Source organism: Bufo gargarizans, chromosome 2, assembly GCF_014858855.1.
Source record: "Bufo gargarizans isolate SCDJY-AF-19 chromosome 2, ASM1485885v1, whole genome shotgun sequence".
Lineage (NCBI taxonomy): Eukaryota > Metazoa > Chordata > Amphibia > Anura > Bufonidae > Bufo > Bufo gargarizans.
In genome coordinates, this window is record NC_058081.1 from 43013932 (window position 1) to 43039079 (window position 25148).

General features: G+C 42.4%; 1 protein-coding gene across 5 annotated transcripts in view; it reads right to left on the bottom strand.

The window, feature by feature from the left end:
- Window positions 1-811: 811 nt before the first annotated feature.
- LOC122927210 (cytokine receptor common subunit beta-like) overlaps window positions 812-25148 on the bottom strand; it is a 73255-nt gene continuing 48918 nt past the window's right edge. For 4 of the 5 annotated variants that reach the window (XM_044278849.1, XM_044278845.1, XM_044278846.1 and 1 more), the window contains 8 exons: window positions 21815-21947; window positions 18631-18797; window positions 16886-17037; window positions 16389-16593; window positions 13111-13201; window positions 7398-7473; window positions 5321-5415; window positions 812-2596 (listed from right to left, as the gene is read on the bottom strand). In XM_044278849.1, the coding sequence (XP_044134784.1) occupies window positions 2338-2596; window positions 5321-5415; window positions 7398-7473; window positions 13111-13201; window positions 16389-16593; window positions 16886-17037; window positions 18631-18797; window positions 21815-21947 (1178 nt within the window). In that variant the 3' untranslated portion in view covers window positions 812-2337. The remainder of the gene's footprint in view (window positions 2597-5320; window positions 5416-7397; window positions 7474-13110; window positions 13202-16388; window positions 16594-16885; window positions 17038-18630; window positions 18798-21814; window positions 21948-25148) is intronic. The other variant, XM_044278848.1, reaches the window with a different exon arrangement.

Sequence of the window (25148 nt, forward strand, 5' to 3'; positions counted from 1 at the left end):
GCCACGCCCAGGCCATTGATACTAGTCGTGACTAGTGTTGGGCGCAAATATTCAAATAGCGAATATTAATTGCGAATATCGGCACTTTAAGAATTTGCGAATATTTAGAATATAGTGGTATATATTTGTAATTTTGAATATTCTAGATTTTTCTTTCACCAGTAACCTCCCTTCTTGCTTGTGGGCCAATGAGAAGAAATGTCTTTGTCCGAGCTTAGCAACATCCCTAGCAACCAATAGGAAAGCTGCCTACCCCTTACTATATAAGAACCTCCCCAGCAGCCATTTTCTGTAGTATTTTGCAAATCTGAGAGAGATAGAGCAGTGTCATTGCTGTGCTCTCTGCTTTCCGTGTCATTACATTAGATAGTCAGTTAGTTAGTTAGCCTTTATATATAATACAGATAGTCAGTGTAGGTTAGATAGTGATATAGTGTAGCTGCTGCCATACATACATACATACATGCTACATACACATATACATAGTGCTGTGATGTCATAAGTTTACAGAAATACTTAGTGCACCAATCACTAATAAGTAGTCAGACCTGTTAAAATGTGACGTTGCACGTATTGCGCCCAAATATCCGCATAATTAGTGCCGATTTCGCAATTGCGAATATATTGGAGCACTCTATCTGCATATAAAGCTATTGTAATGTTCTGCCGTGCCAACCATTTTCTCCAGTCTCAGGAAACTTCTAACAGCTTGAAAAAGGTAGCTATAGTGACCCACGCCCGTATTGTGCGCGTATTACACGAATATTACATTGACGATTTTTCGCGATCAAGAAAATAATCTCAAATTTGCGAATATATAACGAATATTCTACCAAATATTTGCAAAATATTGCAAATTCGAATATTTTCCCTGCTGCTCATCACTAGTCGTGACGTCACTGGGCCTGCGGTAAACAGCGAGAAGGTCACGGCGCTACTTCCAGCACCGCTGCCTTCGCAAACAGCTGATCGGCGGGGGTCCCGGGTGTCGGACCCCCACCGATCAGATGCTGATGATCTATCCAGAGGATAGATCATCAGTTTAAACAAAGTGCAGAACCCCTTTAATTATAAAAAAAAAAATTGTTTACTTTGTTGTACAAGTCGTACAGTCGGTGTATGCCCCCGCCCTTCCCCCCACCAAACACAAATTGATCTGGCAATGATCTTGGAGAACTGCAAATGCACAGGCAACTGTAACCCAGTGAGTATTGTCCACAGACCCTATTGTAATTATTATGAGTAGGGTTGAGCAAAGCCGAAATTACTCGTGCTTCGTGGTAGAGAATCGATTTTCCCTGAATGGCAGTAAAAAATATAAATAATCATACTTACCTCATCCGTTTGAGTGCAAAAAGCTGACTACCACCATCTTGATTGAAGATGCCTGCACGAAATGACGTCATCATTTCGCACTAGATCTTCAATCAACATGCCGGCGGCCAGCTCTTCGCGACCAAATGGATGAGGTAAGTATGATTTTATTTATTTTTTATTTTACACTGTATTATTGCTATGAGGGGTGCAATGACGGGGGCGGCGCAATCTCTGCTACCTGTCATTGTACCCACTATTTACAAAGAAATGCTCTTTGTGACTTAGTAATTCCTCCGGAAGGGAATTTTTGTGTAAAATTTGGCAAAGCAGCCGAATCGATTTTTTTCAATACTTCGCTCATCACTAATTATGACCTCTGCACAATGCTCGCTGGGCAATGGACAGTTGCCTTAGCCGATGCTCTATGTAAATGAAGCTAATCAAGCACTGATCAACTTGCTATATGTCTGATCGGTACTCGTTTCAGGCAGAAATTGTGCCTATATAATACAAACCGCAGTCGGCCTCTGCTTAAACCCACCCTAACCTTAACAAGTTTGCAGCATGCTTACACAGATTATGATAGCCTCCAAAAGTCCAAGGGGGCCTGTCATATGCCAAGGTTTGTCCTGTGGCAAACCCTGAGTTACAGAGCTGGCCATTTCTTCTTTAGAGTATATCAACTTGACAATTGTACGAAAGGAATCCTAACATGTGCCAAAATAGGTTGGTGGAATATCCATTGTAGAGTGTATAGACTTAAGACTATATTACTCATTGAGATGTTAATGAGGAGAACTTCTGAAGGTTACAGTCTGCATCATCCATAATAAATATTCTGATACATCTTCCCATATCGTCTTTTCTTTGGGTAATGCCCTTTTCAAACTCTTGTGATGGTTCCCCATGGCAGCCGTCTAGTGTTTCCATAAAGTCAGAAAAATAACTTAGAAATTACTTTCAGTAAAATAGGTTAGAAATTACTTTCCAGTCCAATTGCTTTTGGCAGAAGACAATACTTCAAGAGAACAGGTAAGGTCCATCAAAGGCACAAACTGTAAATTGAGAATCCTTCATATCTCTGTTCTCCTGTTCATCGATTAGCTCTGAAAATGGTTTGTACCCATCGGTTATAGATGCTGTTGGGTAATCTTCTGTAGCTATATTGTAGAGATATAGACACTGGGTATCATTATCCCGAAGCAACTCACTATGTGGCCGAGTGATCTGTTCCTCAACTGGTTTAAGGAGGCTGATATCTTTTTTTGATGGTGCCCACCTAGGCATAAGAAAAATATACAATAAAGGAAACAAAACGTTTGAGAATAGCCTGCTTGAAAATGTTGAGCATATGCACAGATATCATGTACAGTATACTGTATATACTCATAATGCCTGGGAAACATTGGCCTAGATATAACCCCTAGCAGATAAAAACCCCTAGCAGGAGCTCCGTACAGTATTACAATGTATTGGCTCCGATGACCTAAAGTTATTGCTTCACAAAGTCTCGTGAGACTTTGCGCAATAACTTAATAAATTATTTTGTACTGTAAAAAAAAAACATTTCCCGAACTCGGGTTCGGTTCCAAGTGGTACATTGGAACCGAACCGGAGTTCGGGAAATGTATTTTTACAGTACAAATTAATTTATGAAGTTATAACTTCAGCTCATCGGAGCCAATACATTCTGATACTGTACGGCGTTTCTGCTCCGTACAGTATTAGAACAAGGTTTTATGCGAATCGATTTTGGATGTTTCATCCAAAGTCGATTCGCTCATCCCTACACTTCCCCCCACGTTACAATCCATTCCTGATATTGGTTTCAAAAACTGCAGTTTTATTGGAAAGGTCATAACAAGGAATAATCTGTAAAAGTCAAAATAATGGTAATAATTGAAATAATTGTACAAAATTGTTAGAAATTAGTCACGTGGAGAGTTTATAATTTACTGTGCAGATTCATTTTTAAAAAATGTACGTGCATAAGATTATGCTTTCATTTTTTTATATCAGTAGTACACAACATTAAAGGGGTTGTCTCACATCAGCAAATAACATTCATTATGTAGAGAAAGTTAATACAAACCCCTTACTAATGTATTGTGATTGTACATATTGCTTCCTTTGCTGGCTTGATTCTTTTTTCCATCACATTATACACGGCTTGTTTCCAGGGGTTACACTCCCATAGTCACTATTTCCTATAGTGTGTAAGCACGACCACTGCTGCTGGATTGTAGGGTGGTCATAACTCCTGGAAACGAGCAGTGTATAATGTGATGGAAAAATTAATCCAGCCAGCAAAGGAGACAATATGGACACTCACATTACATTAGTAAGTGGCTTCTATTACATTTATCTACATGATAAATGCCATTTGCTGAAATGAGACAACCCCTTTAAGTGGTGGCTAATGGCAGTTCAGTACCTTGACCAACCTTGGGTGAAAAAATTGGGCCAGTTTGGTCCTGGCTGTCCATGGAGATATGACTTTGCATACTACTGATTGGAGTCTATTTTGAGGAAACCATTGAGTTGAGTAAATCCACACACAGTTGAGTTTTTCTACTACAGATTGATTTCACCAAAATCCACTGAAAAACCTACACTGGATCTGCGTCAACATCTGTATGTTACTCATTGCAGTGAATCTGCTTGCAACTATACCGCAAAAGAACGGGCGTGTTGTGAATTTGAAAACTCACTGCATACCCTGAATGCCACACAGCTTTTTCAGCCACATGTGGATGGAGGTTTTGTAGACCACATCCACATTTATTGTACTTTAAAGGGAGTCTGTCAGCACATTTACCCCTTTTTAACAGTTCCCATAGCGCTGTAACCGCAACGCAGATGATTAAAACGGTACCTTTATGTGCTTTTGTGGACTTGTAAAACTGCCAAAAATGAACTTTGATGCATATGTAAATGAGGGCTCGCAAGTGCCCAGGGCGGCGTCCACCGCGTTGGTGCCCAGGCAGCTCTGCCTCTTCGGCTCTTATCCCCGCCCAGCCTCTTCCTCTGCCCGCCCATCTGTTTTCTCTCCCTCTCAGCGAGATCCCGCACCTGCGCGCTGACTTCCTTGCCCAGGGCATGCACACTGTGATGCCCATTGCTGGCACGGCATCGCAGTAGCTTATGCGCATGCGCCGGTTAACGGATCAAAGAGATAAATGTACCTCTGTTGGCTCTCTGTGTCTGCTGTGACAGCTGCTCACTCGTCTTTCCTCCTTCTCCTGCGCCGATGGACCGCCTCCTTTCTGCAGTTTTTGCGCCGTTAGCCGGCGCATGCGCATAAGCTACTGCGATGCCGTGCCAGCAATGGGCATCACAGTGTGCATGCCCTGGCCAAGGAAGTCAGCGCGCAGGTGCGGGATCTCGCTGAGAGGGAGAGAAAACAGATGGGCGGGCAGAGGAAGAGGCTGGGCGGGGATAAGAGCCGAAGAGGCAGAGCTGCCTGGGCACCAACGCGGTGGACGCCGCCCTGGGCACTTGCGAGCCCTCATTTACATACGCATCAAAGTTCGTTTTTGGCAGTTTTACAAGTCCACAAAAGCATATAAAGGTACCATTTTAATCATCTGTGTTGCGGCTACAGCGCTATGGGAACTGTTAAAAAGGGGTAAATGTGCTGACAGACTCCCTTTAAAGAGAACCTGTCTGAAGGATCAACTCGATTAAACCACTGTCTGGTAGGATTGACCGTGCTGATTAAAATGATACCTGTCTCGTGAAAATCGGCTGCAGCTTACCAAGGAAAATAACTTTCGTCCTTTATGCAAATGAGAGCTTTAGTGCAACGAGGGGAAGGTCCTAGCCCGTATAACAGAGCAGGAGAACGGAAAGGCTGAACTCAGCCTAAGACTCTACACTAGAAAAACTACTCGTACACAGAGGGGTTGTAGTCTGGCCATAGTTAGAGAACCACCATAATACTCCAGGAGGATATGGAGGGTACTTGAAGCATTATTATTCAGCAGCATAGAAGCATACTTACATCAATACTTTGTTATAGGGCTCCACATAGAGATGTTCTTCAGAAGGGAAACTTGGTCCATTCTGTAAAGTTAGATAGCGAATCACTAACCTGTCCTGTACATGGATAATTTTATTAATGGATACCAATATTGTAACAGCAATAATTTTAACAAAGCAAAGCTATTTCATGGAATTAGAAATCATACAGAAATATTGCCTTAAAGGGGTTGTCTCACATCAGCAAATGGCATTTATCATGTAGACAGAATTAAGACAAGGAACTTACTAATGTATTGTGATTCTCCATATTGCCTCCTTTGCTGGCTGGATTCATTTTTCCATCATACTACACTGTTCGTTTCCATGGTCACGACCACACCCCGCAATTCGGCAGTGGTGGCCGTGCTTGCATACTATAGGATAAGGCACCAGCCTATGCACAGTCCCTGCACTTTCTCCTATAGTGTGCAAGCACGACCACCGCTGATGGATTGCAGAGTGGTCGTAAATATGGAAAGTGAAGTGTATAATGGGATGGAAAAATGAATCAAGCCAGCAAAGGAGGCAATATGGACAATCACAATACATTAGTAAGTGCCTTGTAATAACTTTCTCTACATAAATAAATGCCATTTGCTGAAGTGAGAGAATCCCTTCAGGTGAAATTTGTAATTTTGACAGCACATTTATTTTTAGTTAAATTCAATTAATATATTCCTTAAATGATTAATTAACTTAGAGATATTATATGTTAATAATAAAAAAATATTTAAATCCTTAAATCTTACTTTATTCTAAACATATTCCCAAATACTTTTCAATAGTTATAATGGCTTGTTTTGTCTGGGGAGCAATCATTAGGAGAAATAAAATGGCCGCTGTCCTATTAGTACACACAAAACCTGTCCTAATCACACAGGAGGACGTTACTTCACAGCACTGAGCTAAAGAGCTGCCTTATCCTCCTCTCTCATGTGGACAAGTTCATTGGGGGACAGCTGAAGTGCATAGAGGACAGATGGGTGGGAGGATGACTAATGAGCAGCAGCAGCACTTGTACACAGTCGGCCACATTACCACAGTCTGTCCTGTCTGTACTTTATATCTCCTCATGAACTCCATTTCTACAGAGATTCAGCTGAAGATCTTATCATCTGTATTCAGCATTATAATCCCTGACAAGCAGAGCAGAGAGGAGGATGAGGCAGCTCTTTACCTCCGTGTTCTGAATTCACTTGTCCTCCTGTGTGATTAGGACAGGTTTTGTGTGCACTAATAGGACGGCGGCCATTTTATTCCTCTTAATGATCGCTCTCCAGACAAAATGAGCCAGTATAGCTAATGAAAGGTATTTGGGAATATATTTATAATAAAGTAATATCTAAGTATTTTCAATAATTTTATTTTCTGAATTTGCAGAGAATCCCTTTACCGAAATAATTAACTCTATTTCATATAAATGTAAAATTATAATTTTAAATAAATTAAATTACATTTAAAGGTGGCATCAAATAAAAAATATTCTACATTTTTCAAACAAGCACCTCGAGCTGAATATTTAGTGTAATTGCATGTAATAAAAATTTGGTATAGTCGCTGGGGTATTTGATAAAATGTATAGCGTCTCTTGCTGTTTGTTCTTTTCCCTATTTCTCTGTCCACCTCACGCAAATGCTCCACTGTATCCTTGAACTGCCGCTAGCTGTTAGAAACTGAGACAGTTACAGGGAAAGAGCTGTTGCAGAAAAGACACACCCCCTGAGAAAGGACACACCCCCTGAGAAAGGACACACTCCCCAGAGCTGCACCAGAAAGGACATGCTTCCCTTAGCTGGGTCTCACTGTTTTTGGACAAGTTGAGTATACATGATCACAAAAGTCATCGAGACCAACATTTCAAACATAACATTTGATGTTGGGGTCCAATCTGGAGATTGGGGATCATTGTGGAGGAAAACTCTGCGGAACTTCAGTACTTGGTTGAATCAGTCTTATGATCAGTAGGGTTTATGGTGAGTGGAAATCATCTTTAATGTGTACTTGTGTTCAGATACATGTGAACCATGTACAACCTCCGTGCGAATGTTGTCGCTTACCTTTGTTTTTCGTATACTTTTAATAATGGAACTCTTGCTGGGGGTTGGGATCCTATCATCCCATTGCTTCTTATGCCTGTGATGGAAAGTAGAGCAAAACAGAACTGAGGTAACTAATAGGTAGTGTTGAACGAAGACAAATTTCCTTGCGCTTCATGGTAACGAATCAATTTTTCCTAAAATGGTGACTGAAAGTAAAAAAAAAAATGATACTCACCTCATCCACTTGGTCACGGAGAGGCCGTCCGCTCCCGTCGTGATTGAAGAAAACCCGCCAAAGGACCAGTGCAGAGCGTGATGACCTCATCACATGACCACGCTGGGCGCACGTGGTGATGATATCAGTGATGAGGTCACAGAGTGCGCCCAGCGTAATCACGTGGTGAGGTCATCACGTTCGTCACAGGTCCTTTGACAGCCTTTCCATGAGCAAGTGGATGAGGTGAGTATAATTTTTATTATTTTTTTTAACCTCTGGGCAGCTCAATGTGAGTTACAGATGCCGTGATCAGCATTGAACGCGGCATCTGAGGGATTACCTGGTGGGGGCGACGCAATCGCCGTCCCTGTCGTTGCGCTCCGCTCCATGCAATGGAAAACGATTTGTGACGAATCGAATTTCTTGTCAAAATTCGGGAAAGCAGCTGAATCAAATGTTTCTAAACTTCGCTCATCTCTACTAATAGGAAACCACCTGTACATTACAGCATATTACAAGGACCCCAGCTTCATGTGTGATGGTTCTTTGTGGATCTGTTCCCTGAGGCCCCCAGATATTAGCTGATTTCACCAATAAAGTAGTATGACATGGTAAGCAGGGGCGTAGCTATAGGGGGAAGAGAGCATTAAAAGATTTTATTGTTGGGGCCCCCTCAACAGTATTGTACAATGACATTATATATGGTGACATTTCATACAGTATATACAGTACGTGTAGGAAACAGATGAAACGGCTGCCGAGCCTGGTCTGAGATCTTGAGTAGCCATAGGAGTGGGGGTTGCATGGAAAAAGGGATTGCAAAAAGGTTGCTGGGGGGGCATTAAAAAATTTGCAGTGGGGCCCAGTAATTTCTAGTTATGCCACTGATGGTGAGCATCAGCATGAACTACTGTAGATGTAATACAAGCTAAGTGCTGCTTCTTGTCAGTGGCTCTCTTCATTGGCTCACAGAGGACGACCACAAGCAGGGAACCTCTTTGTATAATGTCCATCAGTGGCATAGCGTGGGGGGCAGGGGCCAGGGGGGGCTGTTGCTACAGGCGTAAAAATTGCAGGGGGCGCCAGCAGGGTCGTACCGTCAAGTAGGCGAGGTGAGGTGATCGCCCTGGTGACAAGTGGGGGGCTGCGATACAGATGATGCTGTGGGGCAGGGGAGAGGTGTCTCACTTCCCCATTCCTGCAGCCTATCAAAGGCCGGTGCAGGCGGCGCCGCCTGAGCCATACAGCACGGGACACAGGCCGGAAGAGGCCTGCACCGCACCGCTGCCAGCCTGATGGAGGTAAGTATGTGAGTTAATTTTTTTTTATGGTACAATACAGGAGAGGAGCGCTGAGGGGACACTTATTATTGGCACATGATTGGGGGGGCACTTGTGACTGGCACATGATTGGGGGGCATCTATGGGGGGTACTTCTTACTGGCACATGATTGGGGGGCATCTTTAGGGGGCACTTCTTACTGGCACATTATTGGTGGGCATCTATGCGGCACTTCTTACTGGCACATTATTAGGGGCACTGTGGGGGCATCTATGCGGCACTTCTTACTGACACATTATTGGGGAGCATTATGGGGGCACTTTTTACTGGCACATTATTGGGTGGCACTATGGGGGCATTTATGGGGGCACTTCTCACTGGCATACTATTGGGGGGCACTATAGGGGCCTCTACTGAGGCCACAAAGAAGGGGTATTTTATATGAGGGGGTCTGTATAGGGGCATTTTTGTACTGGGGCACATTATGGTGGGTACTATGGGGAAGGGGGAGAGGAGTACTATGGGGTCATCTACGGGCGGCACTAAGAAGGGGTATTTTATAACTCCAAATTATGTGGGACACTGAGGGCATCTACTGGGGCACTATATAGGGGCATTTTATACTGGTACATTATGGGGGTGACTAGGAGGAAGGGGGGAGAGGAACACTATGGGGGAATTTACTGGGGGCACTGAATTCTGGGGGCTCACACCCATCTACTACATTATCTGTACTCAGAGAGTTATCACTGTGTTATCTGTACTCAGAGAGTTATCACTGTGTTATCTGTACTCAGAGAGTTATCACTGTGTTATCTGTACTCAGAGAGTTATCACTGTGTTATCTGTACTCAGAGAGTTATCACTATGTTATCTGTGGTGTTATGTATGACTGCAAGAGATATCTACTACATTATCTGTAAAAAGGGGCCATGGGTTGGGGGGGCGCAATACTTGGCTTGACCGGGTCCTGGCTACCCACGCTACACCACCACCTTTATCAGGGAAGCTTCAGGCTTCAGTTCTGTTCTGGAAGAATCTCTCGTTTTGATGTTTACACCTAAACATCACTTAACTTCAGGATCAATCCTATTAACCCCTTCTACCCTGGGCCAGTTTTCGCTCTTCTGCCCAGGCCATTTTTTGTAAATCTGACATGTGTCACTTTATGTGGTAATAACTTTGGAACACTTTTACTTATCCAAGCCATTCTGAGATTTTCTCGTGACACATTGTACTTCATGATAGTCATAAATTTGAGTCAATATATTTTACCTTTATTTGTGAAAAACCCCAAATTTTGAAAAATTCCCAAATTTTCACATTTCAATTTCTCTACTTTTATAATAGATAGTGATACCTCATATAATAGTTATTACTTTACATTTCCCATATATCTACTTCATGTTTGGATCATTTTGAAAATGACATTTAAAGGACTTCTGTCACCCCCCAAAAGTCATTTTTCGTTTTTTGGCTACTTAAAATCCTTATACAGCGATTTTTCAATATATAGTGCTCTTAGCCTTTTTCGTTCTCTAGTTTCTTTAAAAAACAGACTTTTATAATATGTGAATTACCTCTCTACCAGCAAGTAGTTCCTGCTTTCAAAAAAACGCCCCCTCCTCCTGTTGATTGACAAGGCCAGCGATCGCTCTCGTCCTCTGGCTGGCCCTGTCTGCGTTATAAACTCAAAAAAGGGACCACATTTTGGAAACTACGGGATAATGTGCCAGTTTTATTGGTACTATTTTGGGGTACTATATGATTTTTAATTGCTCTATATTATGTTTTTTGTGATGCAAGGTAACCAACAAATTTAGTTTTGGCACAGTTTTTATTTTTTATTTTTTACAACATTTATCTGACAGGGGAGATCATGTGCTATTTTTATAGAGAAGGTTGTTATGGACGCAATGAAATAAAATATGTCTACTTTCTATGTTTGTTTGTTTCAGTATTACATAATAAAGCATTTTTGAAAAAAATAAAAATAAATTTGTGTCTCCATTTTGGGTACATATGATTTTTTGATCATTCATTATTACACTTTATGGGGCAAGGTGACCAAAAAAATGGTTGTTTTGGCACAGTTTTTATTTATTTATTTTTACAGTGTTTACCTGAGGGATTAGATCATGTGACTTTTTTATAGAGCAGATCGTTACGGACGTGGCAATACCTAATATGTCTACTTTTTCTTATTTATTTAAGTTTTACACAATGATAGCATTTTTGAAACCAAAATAATGATGTTTTAGTGTCTCCATAGTCTGAGAGCCATAGCTTTTTTTTATTTTTTGACCGATTGTCTTAGGTAGGATATTATTTTTTGCTGGATAAGGTGTCGGTTTGATTGGTACTATTTTGTGGGGCATACGCCTTTTTGATCATTTTTTACGGTGTTCACCTGAGGGGTTAGGTCATGTGATATTTTTATAGAGCTGGTTTTTACAGACGTGGCAATATCTAATACGTATATTTTTTTTATGTATTTCACTTTAGCACAATAAAAGCAGTGTCTCCATGTTCTGAGGGCTATATATTTTTTTTTTTTGGGCGATTCTCTTAGGTAGGGGCTTATTTTTTTCGGGATGAGGTGACAGTTTTATTGATACCATTTTGTGGGACATAATCCTTTTTGATTGCTTGGTGTTGCACTTTTGTGATATAAGGTGACAAAAATTGCTTTTTTTATGGTGTTTATCGGACAGGGTGTATCATGTGTATTTCAGTTTTTTATTATTAAATAAGGGGAAAGGAGCATTTTTTTACTTAAAAACTATTAGTTTTATTAAAAACACTTTTTTTTCTTTACTTTATTTCTGACGTTCACTTTTGGGGGTATGATCCCCTCTACAATGCATTACAATACATCTGTATTGTAATGCATTGCCTGTTAGTGTACGCCACTAAGTCATACACTAACAGGTTGCCTAGGAGAACCAGCCTGAGGATGGATCTCCTGGGCACCCGTAGAAGGCAGGTCCTGATGCCATGCAAGGCATCGGGCAGCCTCTGCATGGCATCGGGCTGCCTTCTGACACATCTAGTCCCCCCCCCCACAGCAGCGTGGGAACTCAATGCGCTCCCTCACCCAACACAAACCCTTTCTATGGCATAGAAGGGGTTTATCAGCCAGCATCGGCTTTTACAGGATCGACTGTTACAGGATACAGCAGGGGCCCGGCTACCAGGGACTGCCATACTCCTGCAGTGATCGGGCGCTCACAACTCAGGTTCCCACCCAATCACCATGACGTACTATTACGTCAAATTACGGGAACGCAGTGGCTTCCATGATTAAAATGATACCTGTCCTGTGAAAATCATATGTGGTGTTCCAGAGATTTTTTTTTTTTTATTCCTTATGCAAATAAGGGCTTTAGTGCACAGAGGGGAGGGGCCTGACCACTCTGTGCATTACAGTTTTCCAGGTCTGGACACACCCCTCACTTGCATAAAAATAATAGTATTTTTTCCTCTGGATCAATTTTCACAAGATTTTTAATCAGCAAGATCAACCCCACCAGGTAGTATGTCTGGTTTAATAGGACTGATTCAGATGAAAAGTAATCTTTAACGCTCATATCTTAAACTAATCAGGGTCACAAATCTTGTCTATAATCTAGTGATAGACTTAAAGGCTATGTACACCTTCATAGGCAATTTTTTTTTTATTATTGCATTTTACTCATTCTTGGCTAAAAATCTTTTTTTCAATTGGCCTTTATTAAAAATATTAAACCGTTCTGTCACAAAGGGTTAACTGTGTGACTTGTACTTTCACTTTCACTTATCTCTAATAAACCTTATCTCTAAATTACTGAGAGGTCATAAACACTTATTTAAAATGATTGTTTATAATGTCAGAGAGCAGAAATAAGGAGCCTGTCAGCTCCCCAACTGACGGAAAAGACAAAAAAATCCAAAGTGTCCTACTAGAGCATCTCAGCTCTGTACAGTTAATAGGATGCCATGTTTTTAATAAGGGCCAATTTGAAAAAGTATTTTTAGCTCAAAATGAGTACAATTCAATAATAATAAAAATTTCCCACAAAGGGCCATGTAATACAGGCTTAATTCATGGTAAATGTGGTGAACATGCTGGAGTTTATGTAGGTAATGTAGACCAGGGGTTGACGAAGATATTCATGTTGGAGACACAATAAGTCAATCCATTACCATGTACTTCATTAATACAGCCATTACTATTACATGAAGTACACTCACCTTATTAAAGCTCTGCATCCATATACTACACAGATTACAAGAACGACCACACCTGACAGGACCAGAATGCACAGCAACAAAATATTTGGAACTACGAAAAAAAGCAAATGAAGTGAAATAACCTAAATATCATTCTCAGTCAGAAAACATGAACTGAATCATGAACTTTTCAAATACAACTCTATGATAGCCGAAAGAGTTTTCTGCTCCCCCCTTCCCTGTATGTCTAGTCAGGGAATATGGTGATCTCTGTCCAGAACTTTACGTTGTCACGGAAGGTGTACAGAAAACTAGAAGACACAAAATGAAGATCCGACTGACTGGATCCAAAACTAAGGAACCAAAGGGAAAGCCCTGCAACAGACCTGGCTCTCTCCCTAACTGCTCAGCCTATGCAAAAATCTCAATGGTAGATGATCGCATATCCTCGTTCCTCGACTGTATAACACCTGAACACCCTATAATAGTGAGGGGACACGACCACCGGCTCCCTACACTTGATACGGAGGGAGTCAGGGTCACCTGGGATCCAGCAAACAGGAAAACACAAATTAATGAACAAAACTTATCTGTAGAAGACTCAGTAGTAGCATCCAGCATGCACACACTCCAGGAAGTTGTATAAACTGCAAAGTGATGCAGTATGGGAAGGGATTTAAAGGGATGCAATCAGAGCAACTACATGACAGCTGAGAGAGTCTAACGAGATGAGAAAACGAAAGCAAAACAAAAGGAACCTCAAGCAGGAGGTTCTGAAGAACGTCTGACAGAGCTTCTCAGATGTCTGGTGGTGACATACGTCCAGAGGCGAGCAACTCCAGAGAGAGGTTAACGCTTTGGAGGATGTCAGTAATTGAAAACAACATCTTGTATGCCAGATACATGTAGAAGAAATTGGCTTAACATCCCTTTGGACATCCCAATAAAACTGTGTAAAGAACCTTCTTGAGAAGAAGATGTGGGCTAGCTGCTAGATAAATCAAAAACTTTGTATGTAAGGAGTTCTCCAGCATCCCCAAAATTGGTTAAAAACCATTTCCACTTCTGAGGTTTTGTTTGGATGTGCACTACATGTTTATAATGTGGAAATAAATTATGTTGTTGGAGAGGAGAACTCCATACAGATGAGGTATCATGTACTAAATGTCCTCTTTAGTCCCATTGAAGAAGAAATATGTGCGTACTGTGACACAGTGAGGGGTTGTGTTTGGCTAGGCAGGTATTTTCCCCCCAGCATGTTCGGCTGGGCTGGTTTCCAGCCAGGTGAGGTCAAATACCAAACCAGAGTTTAAGTGCCGATCCGGGTTTTAGCAGCACCTGGCTGTCCTTAAATAGGCAGCTGTGCTCAGCAGAGAGGTCTCTTTTTTGGGGGATCTGATGCTTTGTGCCGTGCTGGAGGGCTGAGAGACGCACGCTGGGGAAACAGGCCCCCTAAAGCCTGCTGTGGACTACTGGAGGCAGAACTGCCAGCAAGGTGACTTGGGTTATATGAACTTTCCATTGTGTGTGAATTAACACCAAGACTGCAAAGTTACATGCTGTTTTGTGCAATTGCCTCAAGTGTGAATAAACACTGACGTTTTGAGTTAAGAATTTGTATTTTGCCTCTGTACTGCGCCCGCTTAATCTATCTACCAGAGCAAAACCACCCAATACTAACAGCTTCTCCTAGTAAAACTCTTCTTTGTCAGGAGAGCTATCTCTTCCAAATCCCTCCTGGTTCCCGAATACACATACACATTCTGCTCAGCCAAAATTGTATGTAAATTCAAAGAGCAAAGGGGAGAAGGCCGCTGCCAGAAACTTGTGGTGGCAGCTTAGCTCCTGGGAGAACAAAAAGATCAGGAGAACTATTCTCTCCATATTCAATTTGCCCGACTGTTCTCTCCCCTGACTTCATTTGTCGGAGGAGAGTCAGGATCTCCCCACATTCATTAGACTGTCGGCTGAACATTCCATTCTCAGCAGGTTTTAGCTGACAATACACTAGTATGTCTAGGGACTTTTAAAATCAATTGACATGAGGTAGAGGTCCATTTAAAAGGGTTATCTCACCTCAGCAAATGACATTTATCATGTAGAGGAAGTTAATACAAAGCACTTAGCTTGACTCATTTTCTCCATCACATTACACAGTTCATTTCCAGGGGTGACGACCACCCTGCAATCTAAGACTTAAAGGAAAAAGCGCCGGTCATCTGGTGGACAGTGCTTTTTCTATAATTTGCAAGCATGTCCACTGCTGCTCGATTGCAGGGTGGTCCTAACCATGGAAATGAGCAGTTTATAATGTGATGAGAAAATGAATCCAGCCAGCAAAGGAGGCAACATGGACAATCACAATACATTAACAAGTGCCTTGTATTAACTTTGTCTACATGATAAATACCATTTGCTAAAGTGAGACAGCCCCTTGAAACTGGCCATATATCTAAGACAGCATTCTCTCCCGGCAGCTTTCTACACATGCATGCTTGACATGGACAGAGAAGTAAAGCTGGCCAAAAACTTAGGATGCATATCTGCCTAACCTATCAATTTCAGGAGCAGACATACCATTGGTTCAATAGGCAAAGCAGCCATGTATCAGTATGAAAAAAAATGGCATCAATGTTCCTTTAGCTCAAAATTACTGATAGATTCTCATCTATTAGATGAAGAATTTACTAGAAAGTCATAGCAAGGGAAGAGGAGCACTATGATGAGAACCTTCGCTCTTCATAAATTGTCTGATAAAGAGCAAGTGGCTAAAATACTATTTTTGCTTAGGAGCCCTCTACAGTTTTTTTACACCCCTGGAACAACTATCTATGTCTAGGAGCCTCAAATTTTTTACACACCTGGAATCTATGTCTAGGAGCCTCTCAATTCCCTCAAATGTCAGGAGAGAAAAGGTTGACAGGTTGGATATAGACATACCCTATCCTTTTGTTTTTGGGGAGATAAGCTGCCACCAGCAGTGCCTGGCTGTGGCTTAGTCCATCATGTTGAAGAAGGGATGGGGAGAGATAGCCAAATGAGCCTTTTTGATTGACACCTATCTAATGTGTACGGCAGCTTGGGACATGCTGAAATCCAATCGAATGTTCCTTTTCTTTTCTAACATTCACCATCAGACAATGTTGAGAGGCCTCAATACACATTAGCTGGTCAACCATTGCCTCAGTGATACATACACTTTCCAATGATAAGAAATACAACATCAATGTTTTCTCTTCCTGCATCCTTACATAAGGCAATATTGGAATTGCACTTAATTATAACAGTTATGAAGATACCTGATTTGGTGTGAAATGTTTGCACATTGCTCCATTCACTCCAGGGCCCCTTGTAGCAGTCGTCTGGATTTTTCTCACCCAATCGTACGCGTACCATCACAGAGTAGTTACTGCTAGGTTTAAGCTGCTTTCCCAATGTGAGGAGTACGCGGCGGTCGTTATTCGGTGACAGTGTTTTGGTATCACCTGGGCAGTCAAAAGCGACCTGTCAATGATTACAAATGAGATAACAATAATAGGTTCTTTGGCCCCAGACCTATCCTACCAAAGATGGTCATACATTATTGGATTACTAGGAGAAGCTGTTGAGCTGATAGGACAGAATGTGTGAATCTTTGCATGTTATTTGTATTGTCATGCATTCCATTCCATCATACTGTATAAAAAAACATTTAACATAAAAACTTAATTTAAGCAATAAGTCATTATTTTCTAATGACACATATACTGTATACCGAGCACCACGTCTGCTATTCGTTCTGTTCTATAGGACCAACCTCATTTAGCTCCATGTCGTTCTCTCTCCAGTAACAAAGTTCATAATGATATTTGAATTCAGTCTTCTCATTTGGCAGGTTTTTCCAGTGGATTTCAAAAGTTTCTCCTTTATTTTTTTCATCAACGGTGAGGATCCTGGGCAGCAGTTTGACTGAGGGACAAACCGAAATGCATGTATTAGAGAGGAGCGAAGTTATCTAAGATTCCATTCGGCTGCTTCGCCAAAGTCCACAAAGAAATTCGATCCGTTACAAATTACTTTGTCACGAATGGCTTTCCATTGTATGTGGCTCGCATAATGATGGGAAACGGCGATTGCACCGCCCCCGTCATTAAACTCCTCTAATGCTACGTTCAACACTGATCGGAGCATCTGATGTTAAAATGGAGTTAAAAATAAAAAATACATACTCACCTCATCCATTGCGTTGCGGCCACCTTGATTGTAGGAAAGCGGCAAATCTCGCGCGTGATGACGCCATCACGCTGGCAGGGTGCAGTGACATCAATACTGATGACGTCACCGCACCCGGCCAGCGTGGTGACGTCGTGGTGAGTATGTATTTTTAGTTTTTTACAGCCATTTCAGGAGGAAATTTGGCTTTGTGACAAATCAAATTTTTCCTGAAATTCTGATCGAAGTCCACTTCGTTAACTTCGATTCGCTCAACACTAGTATGTACAGTATATATAGGCCGATATAAAATAGATTATTATAAATTGTATAAATAGGTAGCTGTCAGTCCTCGTTTGATGCATTTTACACCTACTGAGTGAGTCTGGAGAATGTAGGGTATAGGAAACAGCATCTACTTTGATAATTTGTTGTGTTACACTTTGCCTTGCATTTTAAAGACTTAGGGTATGACCCAACAATGCGGCTGGCTGCATGAGACCAAGCCATGACCACCTACAGCTGCCAAAGGCCACACAATTTAACAGCAAAATGGGCATAGCTTGGTCCCATGAGGACATCCACACCATCGAGCCGTGCCCTTAGGGTCCTTTTACATGGCCAATGCGTGACCATAACAAGGTGATATTACCAGTTGATTGGCACTCATTTAAGGGGCCTTTATATGATTCATACTGCATGGCAAGCAAACAGTAGTTGGTATGATTGTTCTTCACCCATACAGGTTGAATATTGTGAAATCATATTTATAGTTGCATTTGTCAGCGGATTTTTAGACCTCCCTATGTTTGGCCGAACCAACATTTCTACGAATGTACATTCCCTATAGTTGGTTCACGTGAAAGTGCTTTATCTGATAACTAGATAAGGATCTAGGTGAACTTGGCATTTCTGAAAGGTTTTGCAAAAAAAACAAAAACAAATCAGGAGTCCCCCAACTGATCAATTTTATGCTGTGAACCTGCACATTGGAAAACGTGAAGGTATCAACCCAAGTTTTATGCACAATAGATAAACCAGGATAAGGATTTAGATAAATTCTTGCCTCCTGTCCCAAGGCAGGTGTTGTGATGGCATGACACAGCTCCAGAAGAGTCCAGTCCAGACACACACTTCTCTATGTGTTTTCAATCCATAATACAGTATGTGGTATTGTTACCAGAGGAATAATCTGAAGCTCCTCAGCTCTATTACAAGTATTGTACCTACCATGTGCCAATTACAATACTGGTGTCTTCTTATGCTGTAGAGGGGCCTCCTATAGATATGTCCCTGACTTTTACTGATTCAATCATTTAAATAAGTCAGCAACATGCCTTTATAACTTACTGTTTTTGCAAATGTAAAAATTTATGAAGGAGTTTTCCGCATCCTTTGGTCCAACACTAATATTTCGTAACTGAATAGGATTATTGGGATCACCGGCTGTGAAGTTGCAGGAACAGAAAAGGTACATGGGGACCTCCTGCCAGCATCTCGGTTGACAAGCTTCCTCTCTAAAGAAAATAAAATAAATTTCAGTCAAATCTCATTGTCAGCATAACATATTTGCTAACAAATATTGTCTCCACAGCCTGGTGTTATATGCCATATTAGGGACTTATAATGTCTAAGAAGGTAAGTCCCCTACTCTGAAACCCCTTCATATAAGACAGGGCAGAGAGGCACAAACACGCAGCAGCTCCCACTCATGTTACATGGTTGGTTGTAAATTTAAATGGATATATGTATACCTCATTTACTCTGAAAACAAAAAAGAACAAACAGGCCAAGCACTTATAACACCTAAGTCACGGGTGGACAGTAAACTGTGCTTGAGCACTTCCAGCATCTATTATGGTAACCAAGGTACCAGCTCAAAAACTGCAAGCAACCTACAAAAAAGAAACAAGCCCAAAACAGTACCTATAAAATACAATAAAGCTTTATTGTGTATACAAATAGCATTTAAAAAAAATTATTAAAAATCACATGATGCAAGGACAGGTGGCAGAAAAACCATCCTCCAGATATCACATAATTTACAAATGGGGGGGAATATGGAAAGGTGTATGTATTACAATGGTCTGAACTACATCCACTGGGATAGTACCCTGTAAACAACATAGCTACAAATAGTGGCAATAATAAATAGTAATAACTGTGTCCAGACCAGAGTATAAAAAACTGATACCAATATACACTGATCAAAAATATAAACGCAACACTTTCAGTTTTGGTCCCATTTTGCATGAGCTGATCTCAAAGATCTGAAACATTTTCTACATACACAAAAGACCCATTACTCTCAAATATTGTTCACAAATCTGTCTAAATCTGTGTTAGTGAGCACTTCTCCTTTGCCGGGATAATCCATCCCACCTCACAGGTGTGGCATATCAAGGTGCTGATTAGACAGCATTAATATTGCACAGGTGTGCCTTAGACTGCCCACAATAAAAGGCCACTCTGAAATGTGTAGTTTGATCACACAGCACAATGCCACAGATGTCGCAACGTTTGAGGGAACGTGCAATTGGCATGCTGACTGCAGGAATGTCTACCAGAGCTGTTGCCCGTGCAATGAATGTTCACTTCTCTACCATAAGGCATTTCAGAGAATTTGACAGTATATCCAACCGGCCTCACAACCGCAGACCACGTGTAACCACACCAGCCCAGGACCTGCACATCCAGCATGTTCACCTCCACGATCGCCTGAGACCAGCCACCCGGACAGCTGCAGCAACAACCAGTTTGCATAACCGAAGAATTTCTGCACAAACTCTCAGAAACCGTCTCAGGGAAGCTCGTCTGCATGCTCGTCATCCTCATCGGGGTCTGGACCTGACTGCAGTTTGTCGTCGTAACCAACTTGAGTCGGCAAATGCTCACATTAGATGGCATCTGGCACGTTGGAGAGGCATTCTGTTCACAGACGAGTCCCGGTTTTCACTGTTCAGGGCAGATGGCAGACAGCGTGTGTGGCGTCGTGACAGCGTGTGTGGCGTCGTGTGGGTGAGCGGTTTGCTGACATCAACATTGTGGATCGAGTGGCCCATGGTGGCGGAGGGGTTATGGTATAGGCAGGTGTATGTTATGAACAACAAACACAGGTGCATTTTATTGATGGCATTTGGAATGCACAGAGATACTGTGATGAGATCCTGAGGCCCATTGTTGTGCCATTCATCCACGACCATCACCTCATGTTGCAGCATGATATATGCATGGCCCCATATTGCAAGGATCTGTACACAGTTCCTGGAAGCTGAAAACATCCCAGTTCTTGCATGGCCAGCATACTCACCGGACATGTCACCCATTAAACATGTTTGGGATGCTCTGGATCGGCGTATACGACAGCGTGTTCCAGTTCCTGACAATATTCTGCAAGTTCGCACAGGTACTGAAGAGGAGTGGACCAACATTCCACAGGCCACAATCAACACCCTGATCAACTCTATGTGAAGGAGATGTGTTGCACTGCGTGAGGCAAATGGTGGCCACACCAGATACTGACTGGTTTTCTGTCTCCCTTCCCTCCCCCAATAAGGCAAAACTGTGCACATATCAGAGTGGGCTTTTATTGTGGGCAGTCTAAGGCACACCTGTGCAATATTCATGCTGTCTAATCAGCACCATGATATGCCACACCTGTGAGGTGAGATGGATTATCCTGGCAAAGGAGAAGTGCTCACTAACACAGATTTAGACAGATTTGTGAACAATATTTGAGAGTAATGGGTCTTTTGTGTATGTAGAAAATGTTTCAGATCTTTGATTTCAGCTCATGCAAAATGGGAGCAAAACCGAAAGTGTTGCGTTTTTATTTTTGCTCAGTGTATAAACTCACCCATTTGCAATTGTGGTCAATGGTAGTCGCGACCCCATAAATGTTTATTTTATTTTTTTGTTTAATGTTATTTGTATACACAGTAATGCTTTATTATATTTTATGGGTACTGTTTGGGGCTTGTTTCTTTTTTGTAGGTTGTTAAAATTTACTCTGTAGCAGCTGAAGTAGAAGAAATGAGAAGTATGGGAACACGCCTGCTCCTAGGACTGATCTTAGTAGCAAAATGGCTTGAAGGGGATGTTCACTTTTTGGGGCTGTTTGGGCAGAAACCCCCTACCTCCTGGCCAGACGTGCAAATGGAAGCACACTTACCTACTCTACGCAACTGGGTTCTTAAATAGTAAGGGGGAGGCAGCTTTCCTATTGGTTGCTAGGGATGTTGCTAAGCTCAGACAAAGAAATTGCAGCCTTCTCATTGGCCCACAAGCAAGAAGGGAGGTTACTGATGGAAAAAAAAATCTAGAATATTCAAAATTACAAATATATATCACTCTATTCTAAATATTCGCAAATTCTCAAAGTGCTGATATTCGCAATTAATATTCGCTATTCGATTATTCGCGCCCAACACTTATGTTGACAGTGACGCAAGGGGGGCCAAGGAAATAACTGAGGTGAAGCGAAAACCATATCCATATCTACACTGTAGTGCATGGGATGGTTTTTGGGACTTACTTCTTAGAACGATTCTGGTAATACAGAGTGAAGTCTACAGAGTCAGCCACTGCCTGCCGCACCTCCCAGGAACAAGTTGTCATTCCATCATCAAACATCTCACAGTGCAAGTTTTTTGGTTTGGCTTCATCACCTATAAATGTACATAAGGAGAATAAAGAACAGATTTATTTATTTGACTCACTTATACAGCTCTGACATATTCTGCAATACTTTACAGAAAGCTCACAATCTAAGTTCCATTTCAATATGTCTTTGGAGTGTTGGAAGAAACCCACACAAACACAAGGAGAAGACACTGTACAAACTCTGGGCAGATGTTGCCCTTGGTCAGATTTGAACCTAGGACTCCAGTGCTGCATGGCACCAGTGCTAACTCACTCTGGCTCAGCATATTAATAGAATTCATTTGGTTTTCTGATACCCAGATATTGATGGCCTCTCTACAGTATCTGCCATCCCGCCCCACCCGCCCACTCCATCATCTGTTTCGAGCTGTCACCAGTGTCAGAATTGATACAGTGGATGGCAATGCAACTCCCACTCAAGAGAGTTTTGCATTACACTGGCACTGAAAACTACACAGTGGATGGAACCGCCCAAAATAACGGATTGGTCGGGGGGCCAGGTGTCGGACGCCCACCGATCTGATATTGATGAAAAATTGACCCAACATGGACCAAACACACATGCCATCTGTGCTATGTTGGGGATTTTCCAGGACCCATATATTTCGATGGGTGTGTTTGGCCAGCAACACGGACCAAAGTAGTGCCTGTTTCCATGATTTCCTTCACTGACCCTAGGTCAGCAAATCAATGGGTACGTGTACTGTACATGGAAAAGGCAAACACCTCAGTCAAAAACGGAAATGCGAATGGGGGCATACAATATACAAGAGAATGGGAAGGAGACAGTAGGTAAGGGTAGAAGATGAAGCCGCTCAGATCGTAGGTTTACGATTTTCCTGGACAGGTTAATTTTCAGGTTGCTTTGCTGGGGTAGCAAGTCCCAAAGTCTTGGGTAGAGCGGAGATTTTTGTAGGGAGGTAGCAGAAGACTTTCTCAGAGATATAAGGAGGGGTATCCAGTGAAGGGATTAGCAGAGGGGAAAGGCAGAGGAAGTGGTGGATCAACCAGGAAACAGTTAAGGATGAATAGGAGGGGCGCAAAAGTGTTAGATGGGAGGCTAAAGAGAGGGATCTACAGAGACTGTAACCCCCATTGTAAAAAAATATTTATACATCAAATAATGAACAGCAAATAATCACCACCTCAAAGAAACGAACCAACAAACACTTTAAAAAATGGCCTCTATAACATAAGATTGTTCAAAATGCCGTCTGTCTCCTTTTCTGCCCTGTTCCAGTGAAAACATCCAAAGAATTTTAAATGAGACGATGCTACTCAAGAGTAAAGAGAAAGAAACAAAAACATTTTTTCTGACAGGGTAATTTTTTTAGTAAATGGACAGAATAATGTGCTGCAGTCATTGTGAGACTTTCTTGAAAGAGATAAGCAAAAAGACGACATCCCGACAAAAGCAGCATATGTGGGTGATCAGCATGTACTTCCTTGACAGATTAGTACACAGGGCCGGACATACGGCCTGTGCAGCCGGTTCGGCTGCACAAGGGCCCAGTGTGGAAGGGGGGCCCTTTCTGACCGGCGTCAGGGCAGCAGAATCGCTGATGAACACTTCCATTGTGGAAGCGCTCATCTCTATATTCATCTGTATCGCCGTCCTCAGGACAGCGATACAGATGAATGGTGCGGCGGATCAAGGGAGAGGCACTAGGCCTGCAGTCTATCAGAGGCCGGTGCAGGCTGGGTGCGCGATGACGTCGTCGCTCTGCCTGAGCCATGCAGCGCGGGACACAGGCTGGAAGAGGCCTGCATCACATAACTGAAAGCAGCATGGAGGTAAGTATGTGAGTTTATTGCTTTCATTATTTTTAGTATAGTATGGCAAGAAGGGGGTGGGGGGCCCTATATACATTATGGGGGGCACTATGGAGAAGGGGGGAGCACTTCGGGGTCCCTCCATACTAGCACATTATGGAGGACACTATGGAGAAGGGGGGGAGGAGCACTTTGGGGGCCCTATATACTGGCGCATTATGGGGGCACTATGGAGAAGGGGAGAGTAGCACTATGGGGGCATCTACTGGGGGCCCTATATACTGGCACATATTATGGGGGGGCACTATGGGTGCATCTACTGGGGGCCCTATATACTGGCACACATTATAGGGGCGCTATGAAGAAGTTGGGGGGACACTATGGGGGCATCTACTGGGGCCTTAAATACTGGCACACATTATGGGGGACACTATGGAGAAGTGGGGGAGGAGGAGCACTATGGGGGCATCTACTGGGGCCCTATATACTGGCACACATTATGGGGGACACTATGGAGAAGTGGAGGAGGAGGAGCACTATGGGGGCATCTACTGGGGGCCCTATATACTGGTACACCTTATGGGGACACTATGGAGAAGTGGGGGAGTAGGAGCACTAAGGGGGCATCTACTGGCGGCCCAATATACTGACATGCATTATAGGGGGACACTATGAAGAAGTGGGGGAGAAGAGCACTATGAGGGCATTATATAGAGGCATTTAATACTGGTACCCATTTTGGTGCCACTATGGGGAAGGGAGGAGAGCAGCATTATGGGGGCATCTATGTGGGGCAGTCTATAGCTACATTTTATACTGGCACATTATGGAGGGCATTATGGGGATGGGGAAGGAGCACTATGGGGCGTCTTCCGGGGGCACTATATAGGAGTATTTTATACTGGCACAAATTATAAGGTCACTATGGGCACATAAGCTCAACTTTTGGCACTAAGTGTTTTTTTGTAGAGGTAGAGGTACACAGAGGTAGAGGTACACAGTACAGATCAACAGTACAGATGCCCTCCTCTGGATCAACTTGCAGGATGACAGGCCGAACTGGATGGACAAATGTCTTTTTTCGGCCTTATGTACTATGTTACTATGTTACTATGTTAGATCATTGGAACACATGAGGGCACTCTGGGGAGGTTTTTCTTTTTTACTGCCACACAACTGGGCATTTGTTGTACTGGCGCACATTATAAGGGGGTGTTTTTCTACTGTCACACATTATAAAGAGAATTATTACTATCGGGGCATTATGGTGGGCTTTATTACAACTGGGGAACTATGGGAGCATTATTACTTGTGGGACACAATTACTGTTGGATACACTGAAGAAGCACTATTACTACTAAATGCAGTCTGGCAAAGAAATAATTACTTTTGTTGGGACTTTGGGAGCACTATTACTGTGGGGGCACCCTGGC